This window comes from Leptonotus elevatus, chromosome 12 (assembly GCF_054856555.1).
Source record: "Leptonotus elevatus isolate MCC_2025b chromosome 12, RoL_Lele_1.0, whole genome shotgun sequence".
In the NCBI taxonomy this organism is placed as follows: domain Eukaryota; kingdom Metazoa; phylum Chordata; class Actinopteri; order Syngnathiformes; family Syngnathidae; genus Leptonotus; species Leptonotus elevatus.
Window position 1 is genome coordinate 15,102,610 of NC_141250.1, and position 19,532 is coordinate 15,122,141.

General features: G+C 41.2%; 1 protein-coding gene across 6 annotated transcripts in view; it reads right to left on the bottom strand.

Annotated features, from left to right (window-relative positions):
- epha3 (eph receptor A3) overlaps positions 1-19,532 on the bottom strand; it is a 101,109-nt gene that overhangs the window by 11,713 nt on the left and 69,864 nt on the right. For 5 of the 6 annotated variants that reach the window (XM_086092113.1, XM_086092112.1, XM_086092115.1 and 2 more), the window contains exons 11-15: positions 18,357-18,542; positions 15,209-15,270; positions 11,830-12,039; positions 9,523-9,672; positions 9,198-9,391 (exon numbers count right to left, since the gene is read on the bottom strand). In XM_086092113.1, coding sequence (XP_085948239.1) covers positions 9,198-9,391; positions 9,523-9,672; positions 11,830-12,039; positions 15,209-15,270; positions 18,357-18,542 — 802 coding nt within the window. Of the gene's footprint in view, positions 1-9,197; positions 9,392-9,522; positions 9,673-9,732; positions 9,868-11,829; positions 12,040-15,208; positions 15,271-18,356; positions 18,543-19,532 lie in introns of those variants that run through there. The other variant, XM_086092117.1, reaches the window with a different exon arrangement.

Genomic DNA, 19,532 nt, shown 5'->3' on the forward strand with positions numbered 1-19,532 from the left:
CTGTCGTTGGCCTATAATTAGTCTCTGACAGTCAACCTTGACCCAATGATCCCAGAACCTCTCCATGCAGAGACAGTAAACTCTGACTGGGTCCCACCCCTGAACCCTCCAGATGCTAGACTCTGGTCGCAGGCTCTTGTCTGGGTGTGGGGGAGAAGGGGGTGCTCCATTAGCCAGCTAGGACAGCTCTGTGACAAACGAGGTGTGCAGAGTTGAGTGCAGCTGCTCCCACTGCGCAACTGCCGCCACGCACACGCGCGCACACACACACAAACTTCCCATAAATCAGCACGCTAGACTTTGTCGGCCAGCCGGTGCTCACCCAGTGTTAAAAGCCAATCAGGAAAATTACATGCAAACTCCAAGGGACCTATTTTCACTTTCTTAAGAAATCATTAGTCAATGTTATGAGCTTTGACGTCTCCGTAATACCACATGCGGCTGCTGCAGACCCACTTGCCTGTCCTGCTTCCTGCCTGAACTGACAATTGTACAAATACTGCCCTCCATCATGGCTCTCCAGAACAAAATAGTGGATGCATGAAACAAACAAAAATAGCGTAACAAACATTTTTGGTGGCTATAAAATGAGTACAACAAGGAGAGGAAGTCGCTCACGAGATGCTGTGACTATCGCGAGACCTACAGCGAGACCAGAAACCCTAACATGGCGGCGTCCTGCTGCTAAGATAGAACTAGCTCTATTATACTAAACTAATCCAAATTTAACCATCATATATCTTGCATTTTCTCTTCTCTCTTTTTCATCCGGCAGATCTGAAATACCACCCAACGTGGAGGACCTTGAACGTTTCATCGACGGATATTTTTACAGCTGCGCGATGGAGGATCCTGCCGTCGAGAAACCATCAAAGAAACCCTCTTCGAAGAAGAGGAAAAACGATTCAGCGACGGACACGGACGACCTAACCACCACCACTACGGACGTTTCGGTCAGTGTGCTGGAGTCCATAAATAAAAAACTTGACGTCCTCGGCCTCATCCTCGAGGACGTCAAAGAATTAAAAGTAAGTATGGAATTTATCAGTCAGCAGGTAAGTGTCCTTAAACAGGAAAATGCCGAGTTACATTCTACACTCACGACTGTTTCAGCCGAGCTGGAAACTATGAAAAAAGAAAATAAAACGCTAAAAGAAACAGTTTTAGATGTACAATCCCGTAGTATGCGGGAGAATTTAATATTCTCAGGTATATCTGAGAATACCTCTGATAACCCAGAGGTTGAGATAAAAAAATTTATGACGAATTCATTAAAAATTCCTCAGGAGACGGTAAATAACATCTCTTTTGACCGGGTACATCGGCTTGGAGCCCGTAGAGGCAACAAACCCCGTCCTATTATTGCAAAGTTTGAGCATTTTAAACATAAATTATTTGTTAAAAGTAAAGGACGGGAGCTTAAAGGGACCTCATTTGGAATGAATGATCAATTCCCGAGAGAGATCAATGAACGGCGAAAGGTACTGTTTCCTATAATGAAACAAAATAGGCAGGAGGGTAAGCGGACTACGATAGCCGTTGATAAGTTATATATCGATGGCCAACTATTCCGGAACCCCAATTCCACTCCCTGGCTGTTCTAATTAGCATTGGTGGAACTAAACTTAGTTTGATTACTAGGTGTATACATATACTGTATATGTGGTTATAAAACCAAAAACATGAATACTTATTATGTTTAGGCTATATTATAAATATAATATTAATACACAACTATATCTAAAGTATATTTATAAAAAATAAAATAAAAAAAATCTCGCTGGGGTTACTGGTGTATTGTTATGTTTAATCCCCTGTTAATTTCCCTCACTTTCACCGCCCTACTCGTTTTTGCACTGTTTTATTTACTTACACGTTACCTTACACGTTACCTTACACGTTACCTTACACGTTACCTTACACGTTACCTTACACGTTACCTTACACATTACCTTACATGTTGCCTTATACGTTACCTCATATTTTATACAAACTATATAAATCACCTAACCACTTTGATTCTATCCTATAACATGCCAGTGGTGGCAAATGGCCTATACAGATATATACATAGGACTGTGTTTATATTATTTGTATGCATAAATTAGTTCTGGTTTCCTGGAATGTTTGTGGCGCTCGCTCACAGGCAAAAAGAATAAAAACTTTAGACCATCTCTTAAAATTAAAAGCAGATATTTGCCTCCTACAAGAAACCCACCTACAAAAATCTGAAGAAAAATTACTTATTGATAAAAATTTTAGCCAAGCGTACTCTGCCCCTTATAACAGTAGACAAAGGGGAGTCTGTATACTCATACATAAGAATTTACTCTTTACTCTAAATAATACAATAACAGACCCAGAGGGCCGATACATTATTATTCAGGTGACTATATTTAATAAAATATATACATTCGGTAATTTATATGCCCCTAATAATGATGATCCGGCTTTTTTCCATGAATTTTTCTCCAAACTGTTTGAATTAGCAGCGAACTCTACTATTATTATTGGAGGAGACTTTAACACAACCTTAAATCCATTAATGGATCGTTCTAATAAAACAACATGTATAAGGCGATCACAATCCACAAAAGTAATAGGGGAATATATGGATGACTTTGGCCTCGTCGACAGCTGGAGACTTAAAAACCCAAATAAGAAGGAATTTACCTTCTTTTCCGCTGTGCACCGGTCCTTTTCAAGAATTGATTTTTTTCTTACAAATAATTCTATTGCTGATAAAACCGTTACAAAAATACATCCTATTATTATTAGCGACCATGCACCAGTCTCCCTTTCCCTACAAGTTGATTATACCTTTAAACCACCACCTACATGGCGTTTTAACATCTCACTACTAAACGACGCAGAATTTGACAAAATTATAAGAAAAGAATGGGCGGACTTTTTGGAAATAAATGACTCTCCAGACCTATCTCCAGCTCTTCTCTGGGAAACCGGGAAAGCAGTAATTAGAGGTAAAATTATATCATATTCATCTTATAAAAAGAAACAGGATCAAAAATTAGAAAAAGACTTGGAAGATAAAATTAAACAACTGACGGATGAGTACGCAATAAACCCAAATAACCAAATATGGACTGACTTACAAAATACAAAAATACAGTTAGACGATATGTTAACTAAAAAGACAGAGTTTATAATACAACAATTGAGATACAACAACTTTGAATATAATAACAAATCAGGTAAATTTCTTGCAAACCAACTTCAACGTAATCGGGAAAAATCGCTTATAACGGCTATTAAAGGTACAACTGGTGAATGTACACAATCACCAGAAGAAATTAATCAAATTTTTTATAATTATTATCACAACTTATACTCAGAAACTAATAAACCTAACCCAGAGCATATTGAGGCATTCCTCAGTAGCTTAAGTATACCTCAGGTAACTACTGAATATAAAGATATGTTAGATGCACCACTTACTATAAACGAGTTGTACAGTGCTCTAGATAGTATGCCAAATGGCAAAGCACCCGGCCCGGATGGTTATCCGGCTATATTTCTAAAGCACTTCTGGTCAATGCTTGCTCCACTATTCTTAAGAGTAGTAACAGAAATTAAAACTAATGGTCACATACGCCCACACATGAATACAGCAGCAATTAAACTTTTATTAAAGCCAGAAAAAGACCCCACCCTTCCATCAAGTTACCGTCCGATTTCACTAATTAACACTGATATTAAAATTATCACTAAGGCTTTTACATCTAGATTAGAAACAGTAATCCCGACAATCATTCATAGCGACCAAACAGGCTTTATTAAAGAGCGTCACTCTACTAATAATATTAGAAGGCTCTTTAACCTTATTAGTATGTCACAGCGGCATGATAAAAAGGCAGTTATTATATCATTGGATGCAGAAAAAGCTTTTGATAAAGTTAACTGGTCCTTCCTCTTTGCTGTTTTAAATAAATTTGGCTTTGGGAAGTCATTTATTCACTGGGTGTCAGTATTATATGATTCTCCTAAAGCTACTGTTACTACTAATGGGATTATATCTAAGAGTTTTACTCTACAGAGAGGCACAAGACAGGGATGCCCACTGTCGCCTTTATTATTTGCAATATTTATTGAACCGCTTGCATTAGCCATACGCCAGGAAAGAATGATTCAAGGAATTCACTCTGGGGTAACAGAACATAAAATTAATCTATATGCCGATGATATTTTACTTTATTTAGAAAAGCCTGCTATTTCATTAGGGGAAGTATTTAACTTAATAACTAAATTCTCACAGTTATCAGACTATTCTATTAACTGGACAAAATCAACACTTCTACCTATTACAGAAAATTCATGGAACCCTGCAAGCCAGGACCCATACTACTCATTTCCTATAGGTAATTTAAAATACTTAGGCATAAAAATCTCACCTAAATTAACTGATTTAGTTCATTTAAATTTCACTCCACTTCTGGATAGCATTTATAGTGACTTGGAGCGCTGGAATAATCTTCCTATTTCTCTAATAGGACGAATAGCCACTATTAAAATGAAAGTTTTACCCAAAATAAACTATTTTTTCTCAATGATTCCATTTAAACCTACGGCTAACTGGTTCCAGTTGTTGGACTCAGCCGTTACAAAATTTTACTGGAAAAAAAAAAAAGCAAAGATTAGTCTATCTACTCTTCAGAAAAATAAATCCAAAGGAGGTCTAGAGGCACCAAATTTTATGCACTATTATATAGCCAACCAGCTACAATATATTATTTTATGGGCACAACCCAATAGAGATACTAACTGTTGGCTGGAACTAGAACAGAAGGATTGTAATAACCTCAGACTCCTAGATTTACTCTTTATTACAACATCGATTAAGCGCCATAACTGCTTTAAAAATCCAATGATTTCCGCCACCCTGACTGCCTGGTGGAAGGCACTAGAAATGACAAAAGCCAAAGTGGAGCCCAGCGGGCTTTCTCCCCTATGGCATAACCCCGACTTTCAAATTAACAACCAATCGTTTTATTTGAATGTGTGGGAGCAGAAAGGAATTACACATCTCCACCATCTCTTCTCAGATAATATGTTTATATCATATACATCCTTGCTCCAAAAATATAAAATAAAAAACGGAAACTTTTTACATTATTTGCAAGTTAAAAGTATGATAAAGAAACAAATTCCAACACTCCAGGGTACGCTCCAACCGCCTGTTTTAGCTAAAGATATTACCAAGCTTTCTCCGACAACAACAAAAAAACTCTCAAAAATATATAAGTTACTTTCATATACTGATAAAACGTCTTTACCCATCTCAAAATGGGAAACAGACTTGTCTATAGCTCCGGAATCTGTCTTTTGGATTCAAGTTTGTGAAAATGTTTTTAAAATGACAAAACACACAAATTTACAACTTATCCAATATAAAATTATTCACAGAACATACATTACTCAATATATGATGAAGAAAATGGGACTCTCAGACTCCGACATTTGTCTCCAGTGTTTACAAAACACTACAGACACTTATTTTCATGCTTTATGGTTATGTACTCCGGTTATGTGTTTCTGGACTAAAGTCTTAGAAAAACTTTCCGCTGTCTTGGACTGTAGGATACCGTTCTCTCCAAACTTGTGTTTGCTAGGTGACTTAACAACAATTGACTTACCACATAAACAATTTCAATCTATACTTGTAGCCCTTACTATCGCAAAAAAAACAATTCTTGTTAACTGGAAAAATAAACAAACTTTGAATATCGACCAATGGTCTAACCTCCTCATAAATCATATTTTAATGGAAAAAATATCTGCCTCAAATAAAAACCAAATGTCAAAATTTAAAGAAACATGGTCTACGTATATAGAATTTTTTAACCTAAACTTGGATTTTAATTCTGCCTGTTAGCGAGAGCCACAGCAGCGTTATAACTGGCATTGATGTTTCTGTATTAGGCAATTTGTAACTAATGGTTGTGTTTCCATAGTCAGGAACCCGGCTGCTGCCAGCGGGATCGAGCGGATTCACCTCCGATGGGCACCAGGGGTTGATATTCGGATTCACGGCATGCCAGTGGGTTAATTCTGTGGGTGCTGTCCCCCCTGGCGGGGAGTGGGCGGGTGTGCCCCTCTGTTGGCTGCTGGGTGGCGGCTGCGTCTTGGCCGTTCCCTGGGTCTCTTGGGGGGTGCTGCGTTGCGGGGCTTTCCCTGGTGTCGGGGGCGGCGCCGTTCCGGCGCGGTCCGTCGCTCTGGGCCCGGCGACGCGGTTCGGGGCCTGTGGGCCGCCGGGGTGCCCGGTGGTTCCCTCTCCCCTCCCCCTTCCTCCCCCTTGCTGCCTCTCCCTCCTCGCCTCTCCCCGCCCGTCCTCCGCCTCCCTGTCCCCTCTCCCTCGTCGCCCTTCCTCCTCCTCTCCCCCTCTCCTTGCGTCCCTGCCGCTGCCCCCTGCCCTTCTTGTCGTCCCCTTCCCTCCTCCCTTCCCCTTCCCCGGTACGCCTTCCTTCCCCTCCCCTGGGCCGGGGGCTCCATCCATGGCCCGGGTCTCGGTGCTATGGGGGCCGGCGGGGGTGGCTGGGGTTTGGTGTCGTGCCCGCCCCGCTCCGGTGGGCGTCCTGACACCTCGGGCGGGACCCAGTATCCGGGGGGCGAGCCCTATCGCCCCGCCGGACGGGTCCCATATGCCCGCCGGGGTCCTGGTGGGGTGGGTGGGGGCTTGGTGGGCCGGTGCGCCTCCTGCCCCCGCCCGGTTGGGGGGGGCCCCGCTGGTCACACCTCTTAACTCACTACACTAGGTTTGCACAATACACTTTTATAGACATATAGGGCACATAACACACTTTGGGGGGTGGGGTAGGGTGGAAACACCGTCTTCACCCTACAACTCCCCTCCAATTTTAATACACCACACAACTTGTGGGTGGGGGGGGGGCTTGTGGGGGTGCCATCGGTTGGGGGCCGCAGTATAGAGCAGTGCTGCGGTCCCCTGTCCGTGTCGCCACCCCCCCCCCCCCCCCGCCCTATCTATTTTTTTTTAATGCACCACATACACTCAGCAACATGCTTGGGTGGCGGGTGGATCGGAGCGTGGGAATATCATTTCCATCGGCTCCGGTTCACCTGCTCCTAATTTTAATGCACCACACACACACACTTGTATATACACTGGGTGGGGTCACATTCACGGTTTAGGGGTAGAGTTCGCCAGTCCGCGAGCTGGCGGACTCAGTAACAGGGGTTAATTTTCACAAAGAACGCTGGGGTGACGACCGGGGCCTTCCCCCGCTGGGCCTGGGGTTCGGGGGTGTCGGCCGCCCTCCGGTGCCCCCATCTCCCCCTTCTGCCCCCGGTGTTCCGTCCTTCCACACGGCGGGGGGTGGGGTGGGCGCGGCTGCCCTCTCCGCTCCGCTGCCCGGCCCCTCTTCGGCGCCGGTGCCTGGGTGCGGGTGGTCCCCGGGGGCTGGGGGTCGGGGGTTGGGGGGCTGCCGGTTGGTCGGGGTGGGGTCGGGGGGGGGGGCGGTTTTGTTGGGGGGGGGGGGCGGTGGTGGGGGTTGCGGGGTGGGGGGGTGCTGGGGGTGGGGGGTGTCTGGGGGATTGGGGGCATGGGGGCGGCTGGGGCTGGGTTGGGGTGGGTGGCGGGGGTGGATGGGGGGCGGGGGGTTGTGGGGGGGGGCGGGGGTTGGGGGCCGGTGGGGTGCCTGGTGGGCCTGCAGTGCCCCGTCCTGCTGCGTTGGGCCGGGGGCGCGGGCCGGGTTGGGGCGGGGGGCGCTCCTGCTCCTGGGTTTGCTCTCCGGCCGGTGGCCCTGGTGGGGCCCGGGGGTCGTCCTTTGGCGCTGCCGCGGCCTGGGGGGCCCTGAGGTGTTGCGCTTGCTCTGTTCCGGCGGGGGTCGACGGCTCCCCTCTTTGGTGGAGATTTTCATGCATGCCAGATCCACCACACCAGCATCTACCGAAACTCAGACACAATCTGTTTCCTCCTCAGGTTATTGAATCGGTGGAGGCTGGTGTCTCGGATCTCACGCGGCTTCGTCTGTCCTTCCTTCCTTTTCTCGGTCTCTCCGTTGGTCTCTTGAGGCCTCCCTGATTTTATGTTTTTTGGATTTGTTGGGGTCTGGATGTTTCTTGGGCTGGGGAGGAGTTCTGGTGGGGGGTGTCTGGTCGGTGCTGGATTTCACCTTCCTTGGTTTTCTTCGGTCCCCTCGGGTCTCCTGGTGTTCGATTTAGGTGAACGGTATGAGATTTTTTTTTTCTAATAGGTTTTCTGGTGAGCTAACAAACACACGCACGCACGCACGCACGCACGCACACACACATACTCACCCACACACACAAAAAAAAAAAAATGTATGTATGTATGTATGTATATATGTATATATGTATGTATATATGTGTATATGTATATATATATATATTTAAAAAAAAAAAAAAAAAAAAAAAAAAGAGCAATGATGATGACATTTCCGAATGAACAATACTGAGCTCTATAAAAAAAAAAAAAAAAATGAGTACAACATATCATGTAAATGGAGCAAAGAAAGCTGACTCTGAAATACAATAATGGCACCCATCCAAGCTAAACCCCTGGCAACAAAAGTGAGTACACCCCTTAGTGAAAATGCCCGAAGTGCCAATATTTTCTGAGGCCACCATTATTTTACAGCACTGCCATAACTCTCTTTGGCATCGAGTTGATGATGACGCCATGGAGTTGGCGGACATTCGCGACCTTACGCTCCTCCACCTTCCATCCCAGAAATGTTCAATCAGGTTTAGGTCTGGAGACATGCTTTGCCAGTACAGCACCTTTACCCTCAGCCTCTTTAGCAAGGCCGTGATCGTCTCGGAAGTGTATTTGGGTTCATCATCAAATCATTATTAAAATGTTGACATATTGGGCATTGTCACTTGGGGTGTACTCACTTTTGTTGCCAGGGGTTTATCTGTTAAAGGCTGTATTTGGGGTTATTTTGAGGGAACAATACAGTTACACTGACTACTTTTTTCATTTTGTCAAAGTGCCATTTCTTCCGTGTTGTCTTATAAAAAGCTAGAATTAAACATCTGCAGAAATGTGAGGGGTGTGCTCACTTTTGAGTACTCATACCATGAGAGGTCACACTTATTTCTCGACCTACAGTACATAAACAGCGATGCTTTTTTTCTTTGAATAATGGTGCCTATAGAAACACATGACATTATTAAAATCCTGAGCATATCCATACCTTGATGTGGTGTTGGCTGTAATTTTCAGACTACCAGGGTTGCGTATAAGTTTGTCCAGGATGCTGACTATCTGTTCAAACTTGGGCCGGTTGTTCCGTTCTTTCTGCCAGCAGTCTAGCATCAGCTGATAAAGTGTAGCAGGGCAGTCCATGGGCGGAGGAAGGCGGTAACCCTCATCTACAGCCTTTATTACCTTGATATAGGAAAGAAAATGAAAGTATTGATTAAAGCTTGACATTACTGCAGTGGATGTTTGCTGCCACTTGAGTGTGGTTGTGCCTGCGTCCTACAAAGGCCACTGCAAAAGGCTATCCGTGTACTCACATCTTGATTGGACATCTCCCAGTAAGGCCGTTCCCCATACGACATTACTTCCCAGAGCACGATGCCATAACTCCAAGCATCACTTGATGACGTAAACTTCCTGTAAGCAATCGCCTCTGGAGCCGTCCACCGGATAGGGATCTTACCTCCCTGAGAGACCAGAGAGACAGAGGTTTGTCAATTGAGTTTTTGCCAAAACCTTTGAAATATAAACGCCAATTCAACTTAAAAATGGGAAACTATTACATTGAAGCCCACGAAGACGTTACGGCTGAGTTGTGTCTGGATTGGCTCTACCACGATCATACAAAATGTTGTGCTTGGCCTTGGAGCATCCCGCAGGAACTGAAAATTTGAGAAGATTGGCCCATCCAAAATTCCACATAAGACTCATTTAACCATGCATTTATAGATCTTGCTTTGAACACATAAAAAGGCCCTTCGCCAAACTACTCCCAAAAACTTGAAATCATAGTGGTGTCCAAATATCTTAATCAGGGCCCGTATTCCTCAAGATTCGGAAAATCCTCTCTCTCTTCTGACCCCATTGCTAAGTGTGAGTCATCATTTCAAAAGCTGTGATTGGCTGATGGTAAAAGTTAGTAGGGATAAAAATGGTGATAGTGGGCAGCATTGCAGCATTGCAGCATCAAATTGATCCACTAGCCAAATGAATGGCTTTTTATAGAGGTCACATTTGAAAGAAGTCCTAGAGATTTTATCCGATTGTCTTACACTGTCAGTTTTTCATCTAAAGATGTTCAAGATGGAATACGAAAGCAAAGCTTTTTATTTCGCCGTTTGCCAAGAAAAATCACACTGATTTTGATGGTCTAAACATTTGTGAAAACATATGAAAACTTTGCACACACATTATGCTGGCCATTTTGTCTTCTGCTTAGGGAACGCCTAAGCCGGTCAAAAGTATTTTCTTTACTAGGATCTGCTCTTCACATTTAGGGGAAATTCACATTTAGGGGAAATTCTAAGAAAACATCATGTTTTTCAGAATTTTCTTAAAATGTGGCCACGAAAGAGCAACTCTGTGCACAAAGAATCTTTAGGAATATGGCCACAGATGATTAATAAAGATGAGGACACCCAAAAACACCAGTGATATGCCAAGACTATTCACACCATAGTCCATATTGACATACAGTATAGGTCAGACTTACTGTAAAAACCACAGTGGGCCCCAAAAAACTGCTGAGTCACATGTGTTCAACTTTAAAAGGCCATTATAGATTGATTGGGTTTCCCACACTGGCATGTATTCATTACCAAAATAAATGAAATATTTTCCAAAAATAACACATCTTTCAAATCTAATCCAAAATTTCCTGCAACATTTCTTATTGTATCGCCGGCTTCATTTGTCATTTTAGTTGAGAAAGAAGACAAATGAGGGACGTGGGGCTGAGGGAGGGAGGCTGATGGCAGCCAAAACTAACAAAAGTCATCGGCCAAGACTATTCACTTCATGCATGGTGGTGTGCAGTCACACACGCTCCTCTAGAACAACACACGCTCTCACAGCTCCAAGGAAACACAGTCAGATGTATATGGCGAAAATTGCATACACGTGTGCATTATAATATTTGATGTATGGCTGAGGTACAGACAGAATTGCAACACACAGACTTGGAATAACTACGTATACAGTATGTGACAATCTGCTTCCCTTGTTCAAATGTATGATCAATGATATAAAAACATCCCAACATAATTTGCCTAACGAATCGGGAAAGATAAAATACCTACGTGAAGCATTGTCAGTTACTGTAACATACGTCTGTTTATTATTGTTTTATCATTCCACATTTCATTTTGCGTTTCTAGGAGGAAGGCAAATGGCACCCTGGCTGTTTATTTGACAAGCAATCATTGGTCAGCAAATTGCAACATGCTTAAAGGGGCTGCGTGTATAGTCTAGACCGTATTATCCCTGTGATGAAAATGACCACACACATGCTGCAAAATAACACAGCTGTAAGTCTGCAGCATGCCAGGCCGGCTGGTACTGTAAGTGGAATGCCAGTCAAATGTTGGCAGGGGATTGTTTCTAGTTACAGTATAAATATTAACAAGCCGCTGACTATCTTCAACTATAATAATATACTTTTCTTTTTTTTTTTAAATCTCAGAGTAAGTCATATTAAAGTGAATATCTAAGATACCGTCCTTTCCTATCATACATTATATTACTTAAAATAGTAAAATACACTCTGAATTCAGTTGCTCCTCCCAGAAAGATTTAGTGCATGTCCTACTTAATCACCGCCCTGTCTGGTGTGTGTTTGAGCTCACCCTTGTGGTGTAAGCAGCCTCGGGGTCATCCTCCAGGACCCTTGACAAGCCGAAGTCTGACACTTTACACACCAGGTTGCTGTTGACTAAGATATTTCGTGCAGCAAGGTCTCGGTGAACGTAGCCCATGTCTGACAGATACTTCATGCCTGAGGCGATGCCACGCAGCATGCCAACCAACTGAATTCCAGTGAACTGGGCGTCGTGTTTCTGGGAAGAAGCATAAGGAAGAACGTTTAAGTTAATGGAATACTTTAAAATTGTTCTCACAGGGGCAAACAAATATTGCAGGCTATTTGCGTGAAACATAACATGACAACAATGACCTGCACGGAATTGTAATTACTCCATGTTACTCCTCTTTATGTACAAAATAATATTTAATTTATAAACAATACATTTACAAGGCACACAAAAATATTAGTATCATTTGCTATTGCACCTATAATAAGTTAAGTATAAGAATATAAGGACACAAAATACTATTGTGCGTCTGAATTTTGATTTGTGAGGTCAAAGATCACTAATGTTGGCCTGGCTCTGTTCTAGTTCACCCCAACTGTGTTTGTTTCTACACTTAGCTCAACCGACCATCCTTTAACGAACAGTTCTCTGTGCACTGGGTTCAGGGTTATTTTAGTTAACAAAAACTAACAAAAAACTCAAACTAAAATTCAAAAAACTATTTCATTAACGAAATAAAATAAAAACAAAAATGCTTTTTAAAAAACTACATTTTATGTTTACAAAACTAACTATAATTATATCAAAAATGTCCTTAGTTTTAGTATTGGGTAATTAATTTAATGCATGGGCCTTTGTGGTTGATTTTAAATGTGATTTAAAGGAAATTTATTTATATTTTAACCGGAATTAGAATGTTTGAAAGTGTGTCACGCAGAAGTGACATCATCTAGCAGCAGCCAATAGAAAAGCACCTTCAGATGACTCAACCATTTTGCATGCTTGACTTTTGGCTCCAATACACTTTTTTTTTTAAACGAAAACTAATACTGAAACGAACTAAAACTAGACTAAAACTAGCATTTTATAAATACAACTAATACAAACTAACAGAAGCACCCTGAAAACTAATTTGAACTAACTAAATAAATAAAAAAAACTCAAAACAAAATGAAAACTAACTAAAATGAAAATTCTAAACCTGACTGGGTCACAGTCCAGTTTGAACAAAAATAAAAACATTTCCAAAGTTTCCAAAAAGTTGAATTTGTCAAAAAACAACAAAATTGTTATCCTAAATAATTTTTATCCTTTATAAAATTCTGGTGGAACAGACTAAGAAAAAAAGAGAAAAAGTTTAGACAATGCAAAAGAAAATGGACCTCTCCGCTAACATTGTGCCATCCCATGTAAAAAGAATAATACCTGCCCAACACTTCTTCACCCCCCTAATTACTAAATGATGCCAGGTGTGACAAGGCATTCAGGGGAAGTGGGAGCCCCTGATGGTGGCCAGATGAAGTGCAAGGGAAGCCATTAAGGCCAACAGTGTGTAAAGTGCTTTATGAGCAATTTTATACGTCGTTGCCATTTGCTACTGATAAATGAATTCAGTCTGTGAGTAAATTTTTGTGTATGAGTGGCTAGCTAAAATGAGATTACGTCTTTTTCAAGACCAGAATCAAATGAGTCATCTGTGTTGTTTTAGTTTGTTTATGAACCCGACTTGACCATCTCATTTTCGACAGCAGCGGTTAGTGGCCAGACCACCTGGAATTGTCACTTCAAAGCCTTCCACAATCCCACATATGCTATAATGCATAAGCTATGAGTTTGCGTGTGTGTTTTGTGTGTGCGCATATGACACATCTACAGAGATGAAGTGCAGGCCTCGGGCAACATGCCAACAAACAGCTTCTCCTGCAGGATGAACCATGATGCAGTGCAGAAGGGCTAAAACATGAGTCTGCAAGCTTTGATGTCAGTGTTATGACTTGGCTCTCATGCTTTGACTAATTTCAGTGAGGCGGGTCACTCCTTTTTAAGGAGCAGAGACATGGTAAAAATACAACAAAAAAGAAGTCCCTCCCTGCATGATAAATGTGTGTATGTAATGGGTATGAACTCTACAGAGAACTAAATGTGAACCAGAACTGAAGATAGTCATTGACGCTTTATATTTATTAAAGGGGAAAGTGACTAGTTCAAGCTCCACCCACTGGATATCCCCAGTGCCAATTAGGACATCTGACGTAATATTTGTTAGAGCTATTTATGTCACTGAAAAGAGAGCATTCAATATATTTGTCTTGTTTTGAGCCCAAGGTCAGAAAGGGAATTTCCCGTATTTCTTGATCGGACATAATAATGTCAGAATCAATGTTTGTGCGTGCTTACTGAATTAGAAAAGGTAGCTGGCAAATGAGCCGTGCCGTAAGCAAAGTCACCGCTGTCTGGAGAGGCTGTGATTGTGATGCGGTTCGAGTCGTTACGCTTTGCTATGACACCATGACTGCGATTCTTTTCATTGCACACGGACCATTTGACATTGACTAAAAAAGGCATCAGGTAGTCTGACTCACAGTTTGAATTGACATGTAGGATCACGTAACCTGGTTTAATTTGTTTCTCTTTTTGTTCTTGTGAGGTATAATTTTATTTGGAGATGCTCAGGTAAAAAATTATGACATTAAACCTTTCATCAGCAGCAATAGTTCATTATTAGTGCAAGGCTCGAAATATTAATTTGTTTCTCTGTGGTACAAAATGATTCATTTGAGGGTTGACTTTATTTTGCAGGGAATTGAAGCAAGGAAGGGTTTTTTAAACAATGAAAATATGAGAATAAAATAAATGAACAAATTATTTTATTTTTTTTAAATATAGAATCAATCATTTTTATTTCTTTAATTCATATTGTGTATAGCAGGAAACTGTATTATATATTTTTTGTTTTGAAGGCAAAGCAAAATTGGTAAAAAAAACAACAACAACAACAACAATAAACACTTTATTGCGATGTTCAACGTGCAAGTCCTGTCAATCTTAGGTTAGCTTAGCATTTAGCGTGCCTACCCGTTATTTCATGGTTATCCCTCTGTCAGGATGACATTTGTCATAAATCTACCGGTAGTTCATTTGTTGCCATTCAGGCGATGATTACTAACTCAGGAGCGACTCCGCAGCGCGTTTAGGTACACTAGTAGCCAGTTGAAGCTGTTGCTAGCCAGCTGCTTCTGCGTAAGTAGCACAGAGCTTCCTTTGACTTTCGACTACCCACGTTTTTTCTTTTGACGGTTGTTTCAGCTTCTGATTCTCAGTTTTTGCTATTCAATGTGCTAACATGAGGCGTAAAATACAAAATGTGAAACAAGGGTATACTTGTGACTTTTTGCATCATTTCATGAGTACTCACCCTTAAAAAGCTGTCCAGTGAACCATTCTCCATGTACTCTGTGACAATCATGACGGGTTTACCTGCAAAGAGAATGACATTCATGACTTCTATTCATTATCCATCTGTTATCCATGCAGTCATAATGCTAACCAAATTGCAATTTGCAATTAAAGAAGTTTTTTACTTGAAAAACTTAGTTTAGTGGATCCAGAAGGTCAGCAATCAAGAGTGGCATCTTTGTTTCAAACTACAGCCAGCATGAGGTTTAATACACAGGGAGGGGGGAAAAAAATCCATTGTTAAATCAACAGGCCTGCCGTCAAGACTTGTTGTGTCCCAGATGGCTTTGTTGTCACTGCTTCACTCTTGACTTGCCACCAGCCATATGCTCCATCTCCATTTTATCCTGATGAATTTGCCCCTCCTCTCCTTTCCATATGATGTGTGAACTGTCCTCACATCTGGATCGGATGTGGCACCAGTGATGGAATTGTGTGTTTAATGTAACAAATCTATCACCGCCGATGAAAGAAATAACATTCCCATCCAAGTCATGATTGATCACTTTAATTATATCAAAGCAGGCTGCAACCGAATAGATGATATCAATTATTGTTTGAGCAGCACACCATCTACTATTACAAGCTAAACCATATATCAGTGTACTTTATATTGATTGGCATTGTTGAATAGTTCAATTAGACACAAAATACTTGATGGAAAGAAAATGATTGGTTTTGAGTTATGTGGGAATTCGATTGGCCGTAATATATAAATTTAGATATTTATTCAGCCAAGAGGAATCAAAAATATGATTCAAATGAAGCTGTTTGCAGGTCACCGCTATATATACAATTTTGAGTAATTTCTTCTGACATCTGTTTCTCAAAGCTCAACATTGTTATATTTTATAATATATATTTGTTTAACTGTGTCAAAATCAATTTGTTAGTTTTTAGTTAATTTAGTTCCTTTTATGCCACAATTTTTTTTAACGCACGATTAATGACCACCCCATATTCTGGAAAGCTGGGGGAATTCCAGTTGCAACGCAGCAGACACGTACACGTGAAAATTTAGCAGTAATACATTTAATAATAATTCATATATTTGTGTAGACTGGGGTCAAGTTATTTAATATTAAAGATTAGATAGCTCTTAATATGAAAAGAAAAATGCACTGAGCTGCCACCAACGTCTTACAAATGCAATTATGCCATCTAGTGGCAGAAACATGACCTCAACACATATCAATATCACACTCATGTTTTACAGTACAGCGCATCTTTTTAATTTGAACTCAATTTTATGAATTATTATGAAATTACTGAATCAATGACTAAAAGATGCAGCCATATTTCTGTTAGGTCAACACCCCCCCCCCACAAAATATTTGTAATTAACATTTTATTGTACATTTAGAACAGATGTAAAATTTGCGATTAATCGTGAGTTCACTATTGAAGTCATGCAATTAATGACACCCTGTTTTGTTGTCTGTTTTTTGTTTTTTGGGTGGGCATGGACACACACACACACACACACACACACACATACACACACACACACATACACAATTTTAAAGTAGTGCTTCATAATGAAGCACAGGCCCAAAAATATAGTAAAGTTATCGGCCCCATTCACTGAAAAATGTTTTGTTTTCGTTTCACTTGATTAATTCGAACATTTAACATACCGGTAGTTTGTCTCAATAAGATCACAAAGCTTACTTTTACTATCACAGTTTACACATCTTTGCTTAAACTCCTACAACATGGTGATGGACTGCCACATTTATTAGAGAACGATTTTATAGTAAGTGAGTGAAACACACACACGGGTTCCTCCCACTATACTTCCATCCGTTTCTCTTTTTGCATTGGCAGCAGAGATAAAGGCCCTGCAGCCACTTTGTTGTGTCGCTCTCCTCACGTGGATGACTGAGTGTGCGTGCGCGTGCGTGCGTGTGAGCATCAAACATGCAAGTGTGTGTCTCTGAAAATATGCAGCCTGTGGATCACCCAAAAGCAGCAAGGTAAATGGGGTGTGAAAGTCTCAGGATTAAGAATTAACAGGAACAGCTTAATAAATCACCCCGTGTGTGTGCGTGCGTGTGTGTGTCTGTGTGTCTGTGTGCGGAGCAAATGAACCTAAAATCAAACCCTGCTCCCGGGCTTCTCCAACTCATGCACACATGTTCAGGTTATCCCTCCAAATGTCTCTCACGCGCAAATACACTCACACACATAAGCATGCATATGCACGCACATACACACAGCTAGAAGGTAGGATATATTAAATATGATGTTATTATTAATATTATTAAATATTTTTTACTGATTTATGGACATGTTTCTCCAAGGTGTTTTATAGTGAGTTATGTGGTATGTAGTACACAATAATCTACTATTTAATCTATGTGAAACAATTAAATAATCAACATTTTATGTATTGGGGGGGATTTAGGGCCGGCATTGGCTTCTTTGGGGAAAAAAAGTACTTTCTGCAAAGTCAAACCATCCAGCTGAACTGAATTAAAAAAAAAGGGGCATGGAGCAATTTAGACAGTGAGATCACACAAGAGAATAAGAGAATTAGACTGAGGGAGATTAAACAAGGGAAAGCAAAAAAAATTGAGGACAATTAAGTGAGGAGAGGCTCTTGGTGTTTTAGTCACTCTATAGCAGCGCTTCTTAACAAGGCTGGCGCCTCAGGGAAAGATAGAGGCCAGGCATGTTTCTCAGCGACAAAGTTCAGACTCATTATTTTGTTTTTTTTTGCACTCATTCCTTTTTAAAGACTCCTTCTGTGCGCTGATGATAGTCCTATAAAGAGACCCAGAGGGGAGCAAGCAAAAGATATGGATTCATGCCCACTAAGGACACAGCTTTGATCAGAGTACATTGATCTGCAGAGATTTACACCACGGCAACTCGATAAAACCGCTGCCATTTTCTCTAAAGCGTCGGCCACTTTAGGGCCATTTGTCAAAGACGTTTTCAGATCAGAATCAGTAAAAAGACTCCAGAGAGAAGGGACGTGTCATGGAATGTGGATACAAATCATATATCAGAACTTTCTTTCCCTGTGCATTCTTCTACAGTGTTAAATGTAACAGTTAAGCATTTTACTTTGAAAAGGAAATTGACAAATTCATTTGACTCACTGCGTGTCACGACGCCCTCCAGCCTGATGATATTGGGGTGGTCAAACTGTCCCATGATCGACGCTTCGGCAAGGAAGTCCCGCCTCTGCTTGTCTGTGTATCCTCCTTTTAGAGTCTTGATGGCCACGCAGATCTCCTTCTTACTGGGTAGCTTCAGACGGCCGCTGCACACCTCGCCAAACTCACCTAAAGGTCAAACCAGGACAGTTTTACAAAAAACGTCTTAGTCCTTAGTTCTAATCAGTCATTGCATTTTCTGACATTGTTGTATTAGACAGTACTTATGAACCATATATGAAGATGAATTTGTGCTTCTTAGGTACCCGTGGTACCACGTGAGGTGCGGAGCTAGGACGCAAATGCAGACAAAACACGGGAGCTGAGAAACAGAGTTTATGTATACAAAATAACAACAGAGAGCAAGGCTGGATGCAGATGGCCTGGATGCATAGAATGAGCCACAAAGACATGAAAGAAAGTTAGCATAAGGACATGCTGAGAGAAACCTCGGCTAAAGAACCTCGATGTGCTGACAAAAGTGTCATTTAGTAACGCTTGCTTCGGCAATGGCAGAATAAAGGCTTATAATAATAAAATGACAGTGTCTAGACAATATAAGAGTGACTAATACAAGAACATAGCAACTGCTTGGTAACTTACAACAAAATCATAAGGGACATAGTAACTGAATAAGAATAGACAAACTAAGAGTGGCTAATGCACCATCATCAAACCTTATCATCATAAGGGACATAGTAACTGCATAAAAATAGACAAACTAAGAGTGGCTAATACGTTATCATCATAAGGGAAATAGTAACTACATAAGGATAGACAAACTAAGGGTGGCTAATGCACCATCATCAAACATCAACACCATAAGGGACATAGTAACTGCATAAGAATAGACAAACAGGTATGGCTAATGCATCATCAAACATTATCATCATAACGGGCATACTAGCTGCATATGAACAGACAATCTAAGAATGGCTAATGCATCATAATCAAATATTATCATTATAAGGGGCACAGTAACTGCATAAGAATAGACAAACTAAGCATGGCTAATGCATCGCCATCAGCCATTATCATCTTAAGGGACATAGTAACTGCAAAATAATAGACAAACTAAGCATGGCTAATGAATAATCACGAACCATTATCATCATAAGG